Source organism: Neurospora tetraspora, assembly GCF_033439725.1.
Source record: "Neurospora tetraspora strain CBS 560.94 chromosome Unknown B0H65scaffold_1, whole genome shotgun sequence".
In the NCBI taxonomy this organism is placed as follows: Eukaryota; Fungi; Ascomycota; class Sordariomycetes; order Sordariales; family Sordariaceae; genus Neurospora; species Neurospora tetraspora.
Genome location: NW_026944383.1, coordinates 6,007,501 through 6,012,927, shown reverse-complemented (window position 1 = coordinate 6,012,927; position 5,427 = coordinate 6,007,501). Strand labels below are relative to the sequence as shown.

General features: G+C 50.7%; 1 protein-coding gene across 1 annotated transcript; it reads right to left on the bottom strand.

The window, feature by feature from the left end:
- Positions 1–3,211: 3,211 nt before the first annotated feature.
- On the bottom strand, positions 3,212–4,215 carry B0H65DRAFT_53838 (uncharacterized protein). The gene has a single exon (XM_062829089.1). It carries the CDS (start codon positions 3,959–3,961, stop codon positions 3,353–3,355), a length of 609 nt encoding a protein of 202 aa, XP_062687012.1. The 5' UTR covers positions 3,962–4,215; the 3' UTR covers positions 3,212–3,352.
- Positions 4,216–5,427: the final 1,212 nt, after the last annotated feature.

The window sequence follows — 5,427 nt, the reverse complement described above, 5'->3', positions numbered from 1 at the left end:
TCGCCTCGCGACTTCCCTCTTGATTCTTGATTGCTCACTACCGAGTCGTTCAGTTGTCACTGCCGTCGAAGCTGTTGCAATGACTAAAGGCAGTGGCTCGGGCAAAATCGTGACGAGTAACTTCCACTTACGACGCCGGCTGGCCGAAGGTTAAGACCTCTGTTAGTGAGTGCCATCCTTAACTATGATAAAATTGATCGCTCTACTACCCCTTTTAACACTCAAGATTACGAAGACTGAACGGACTCGTCATGTTGATGAGAGTCTGATACCGTCGCGGTATTGATTACATTGACCTACTAGGGCCGGGGCAACGAATATGCCCCTCATTCCTTTCTCCAACAGCATCGTGGCCTGGAGTTGACAGGCATTGCGAGGGTATCGAAGCAGTTTGCTCTTTCTCGGCCCTCAATTATCACCGACCACAATAATTTATGCCAGCGCCATATCCGAGTCTGCTCAACAATATAGAGGAATGCCGGTTGGAATTTTGTCTCCTTGATACCTCCCTTGTTGTTTGATGTCAACCATCGCTCCTTGACTGGCACAGTAAGCTAAGTAAGGGTGTTTTTGTTGCGGACTCAGCTGTTTTGCCCATAAGTCTATGGTCTCGGAGTCATTAGAAGAGAAGCAGTATATTGAGAATCTAAGGAAAGGGTGCTTCTGTACTTGCGTTCGAGTTTTTATCCAACCCTTGATATTGTTTGGGTATCTATCTCCCTTTGAACTTTTGGCGGACTGGCTGGCAGAGCCCCCCTCTATCTGCTTAACGGGCTCTGAAACGGTTCATATCCATAAACCGGCTGAACGATGCAAATGGCGGATTGTGTAGAAGAAGCCTCTGGGTTTTCGGTATCTTGTCAGGGCCATGTAGAAATTCACCAAGTTATTCAGATGCCACTCCGTGACCCTTCTTCTCTGGGAATGTTCCTCTCGTGGCAAGGAACAGAAGAACTTCAGGCCCATAGGTAAGGATGGAGTTAAGGTCCGTTATCCCTTCGTTCATCTAAGATGTTTACGAGAGGATAACCCAAAGCCACCGCATCTGAATGCTTCTCTACTTAGTTAGAAGGCTTGGTTCGGGTTCTGTTGGTCAGTGAAGCGAAGCCATGGTGGATAGGTGATGGAGTAGTCTAACACCGGGTCACATAGTCAAAAGTTTGATTTACGGAGTGATATGATGAATGCCACCGGAGCCGAGTACTATATATACACTAGGAGAAATGGATTCGGACGTGTAAAGGCAGCCAAGTCATCCTATGGCTCACGATGGAGGTGATTTGGAAAGGTGAAGACCGCGGTAAATATCACGAGCTGGTCTAGGACCACATGGTTTCCATTTTAGTGAACGTCTTTTTATGATATAGTCCAGTGGAACTCGGAGTGTCTGGTAGTCCTCATGGCAGATAGAACGTCTCGTTGGTTACAACAGAACTATGACATGTGATGGGATGATATCGAATTTGCCCTGGGCCTTTTCCTCACCGTATCTCGACACTCTTTCTGTGCGAGTACTAGTGATATCGATGGCCATGCGCTATGTACCCGGTAGCCTCCCTCGATTGTTTACCTATGCAAAATCACTCACTACTAACAATTCTAACTGGGCATTGTACTTGCATCTCGTCACTGGTACTTCAACTGCCGATGGACTCCTGTGGGATCAATCACTCTCTTGCCTCACATGCTCGAGCTCTCAAATCCAATGGACATCAGCGAAAGACGATAAACCACGTACTACTCCATGCTGTACGATGACCGACAGGTCTTCAGGTACAGGTGAGTTGACGACCGCCCTACTTTATGCAATCCAACGGTTTGGGAGTAACACAACACCACTTTTCGGGCATTTCTACCTCTCAGACTGGCTTTTCCAAGACCTGTGAGTGTCGACTCGTTGAAATTTGAGCCGTTAAATTGCTTTCAGCCCTGATCACATCAGACGCGTTGACAGTGTCCGATGCGGCTCCGAACGTTGTTGTCAACTTGTCTAAGAATTTTCCACATCTGTTCGTCTACCAAAACCCAGTCGGGAGTTTTGACACATCTGAATAAAGGAGCCCGTGTGTACACTCAGACAGAACAGGCAAAGAAGAACGAAAGGGAGCGAAAAGGGATTGCCAGTTGTAACAGACCAAAGCTTGCTTCCGATAACCATGTCGGGCTTGAATCTGATCATCAAGCGAAAGGGCTGATTGGCATTGGCATGAGTTGCTGCTTCATGTTGTGTAGTACAACCTCAGCAAACATCATCAATCAGAATCTCTTAACCGGCTTCGGATCAGGCACGTACCCATCGGTTTCAGACAAACTGCTGTAAAGTCGGTTTACGGGATAGGTAATTTCTGATACCTTTCTGTCTTTTTTTTATCATTCGGCTGCAAAATGCCAAACATGCCGAATTTGCTTCAACCTGATACTGGCCGTCGACCAACTCCCATCACCTACTACATTGTCACTACCCGATGCAGGACCCCGACGTCAGACGGTGACATGAACGTTTGCGCGACTTGACTTGAAACTCCAAGAACTTGCTCGGTTCATGTTGACACCAAGGACAATAGGATCTACTTGGATCGTGAAGTGTGAATAGGGCGTCACTGACGTACAGAGGAGGTCGATCCCAATTAAAGCCAAAGCGTTGATGTTAGTACAAATGTAGCTGTACCCAGTAGGTGTTAGACATATGTTAGAGCCACGCTGTGACTCGCTAGCCTGTTAGTACCACCGACTCACTGTAGTTCAAGGTAGAAGACACTTGCTCACTAACAGGATGATTTGCAGCAAAGGTGCCCCATCGGCCCGGTTCCCAGCAACCCGGAGAGCTTGGCCAGGGCAACATCCACTGATATCGATCCCGTGACCTGATCAGAGCAGCAGACGCGGCACATGCTCAACCAAGCGTACTATTGCGCAGAGCATCGAATCTGGAGACAAAGAGCACATGGCAACAGCGTCAGCAGCAGCATTCATACCTGAGCCGCAACTTTCAGCTTGGTCAACGAAATGAGCTTTGGCGGCATTTGGGCCATTTTTCGAGGATCCTCGCTGCGAACCGAACGAAATGTTAAGAGCTCGCGTGGTGGTGCGACCGTGCACCAGTGGAAGAGTTGACGGATATGGAAAGGCTATCCACAGCGCATCAGGTCGCGTTTAATTACTGCATCCACCACTTGCTCTGCCCGTCCTAATCCCATAAACAACCCACGGGTTTGCTTTCGCTTGTGCTTCAAGCGAGCCGTGAATAGAAACAAAACACAACGAGGCATTTTTCAAGTGCTGGAGCTAGAAACCCAGAGACTTCTTTGGTGATCCTCCTCGTCCTCTTTACTCGGAGACTTTTTGATCTCAGTCAGCAGTTTCTCACAGAGCGAACCGAACCGAGAACCTTGAGGGCCACCAAAGCTAACGGGAAGCGAACCCGTGCACGACTCCCAGAAGTCGGTCTGACCCTTGACCTGTGGAGGAAGTGTGGGACTTGGAAGGAAAAGAAGCAAAAGAGAAGGGAAAGGCCGGGCGAATCAGAGGACTGAGAAGAGAGACACGAACCGCAAAGCGTTCTGTGCGCAGCTCCGCAGAAGAGCCCGGGGACTGTAACCCGGCCGACTAACCGACCCCGACCTCCCCGACCGACAACGCGAACGCGGGATTTGCGCAATTGCAGTAGCAACCGAACTGGGAGCGAGCGACACTGCAGGCCATGAACTGCACTGCATGTCAACAGGTCGGTGAGTGGATGGCCCCTGGCAAGCCAGCCTCTGAGTGGTGCAACTGGACTGGTTGAAGCCTGACAGTGGAGATGGAAAACGAAGGCTTGTGGTTGGTGAGCGAGGGCGCCTTGGGCCGGTTTGGGAAGGTGCTGTGGCTCTGGACGGTGGCTCTGTGGTTCCTTGATGTGCTGCGCGTGCTGTCGAGACTGTGTGGTGTTTGCTGGATGTGCCAAACGTACGGACTCTGGCATCGTCTGCTGGGAAGAGGTAGGCAGCTGGTAGGTTCCGGATTCAAGGACCCAAACTCATTTGAGTTGGTGGAGCGATGAACCCCTGTTTCTGGAAGCTCTCCCACTCTGTCCGTTCCTGGATACCCGTCGCGAATCCATCTTTCTGTAGCCCAGGCCGTTCGCGGTCGCCGTTCGGTCGACATATCCCCTATCATGAGATTCTGGCTTGACCCGACTCAGACAAGAGGAAGTCAGAAATAGAGAGACCCGATCTTCCGGATACTCATATAACCCACTGAGGCTGTGAAGCAAAAAGTTAATTAAACAAAGGGGGGCATCTGAATTCCGGACTCCGGTAGCTTCTTTGTTTTGAGGGCGGCTTGTTTCGCTCCCGTCGTTCGAACATGTGAGCAAGAACACGGCCGTTATGCAATTCACTTGCCATTATACATACCGTAGTTTCGAGTTTAGCTCTAGCCCTACCCAGCAGCAGGTGATAGTTGCATCGTCGATGCAGTCTTTTACGTTCGATGCTGGTAGTCCGCCACTTTATAGGTCGCTCTCGAGTTTCTCCGGGCTGTTTACGATGCACGGTTTTTGCTATCGTTTCTGATTGTGCTGGTCACCGCTCCTCAAGCATCCCATGCTCACTTTTTGCCCCTCGGCGTCGCGGAACCGTACCGGACAGGACCTGTGAAGAAGACCACCAACGGGGTTGCTGAAGGAGTTGCCGGTTTGCTCCAGTGGGTGAGTCCAGTTCCCACTTCTCGCAGCGGTGGTTGCGCGCTATCATGGACGCTACTGAGCGCCTGGGCCACCGAATGGAACCCTGGGCCAGCCGAAAGCCCGGCAGTGTCTTGCGATGCTTGCGATGTGTGAGAGCTGGTTTGGACTTGTGAGGAATCAAAATGGCCGAAGCAGGTTGTGAATTGTGCCGGCGAGCCATTTGTTCGTTGACAAGGCCATCAAAGAGTGGGCTCTGGCTGAAGAGGGAAAGGGGACCAGTGACCAGTGGCACACGAACCAACAGGTGGCCTGTGCGTCCTCAATCATCACCACCATTGTTTGTTGTTTTTGTTGTTGTCGCCATGAGAAACGTTTTGTGTGAAACGTGATACTGAAACAATGTTGACCAATGCCTGCATGCCTTGGTCGATGCGGTACATGGACGACGACGATGCCGGGTGCGATTCCCACTGCGATCCATTGGCCTCGTCCTGCAGAGTGGGACATGGATTCCTATGGTGATGGATATCATTGCCCGTGGGTCAGGCCAGATAGCGTGGTCTGAGCAGTGTTCTGATTGATATGTGCAAAATGTGACCTCTCAAGTTCCAGGCCTCGAGGTTTAAGAGTCGGTGTCTTTCTCATCGTACGGGCGGCGACGACCCGGAAGCCAGAACCAACAAGCGGCCGCAAGATCATGTTGTATCGATTGGTCGGTGGTTGGACCAGACTCGCAGAGTTTTCTACGGTCTGCAAGCAGT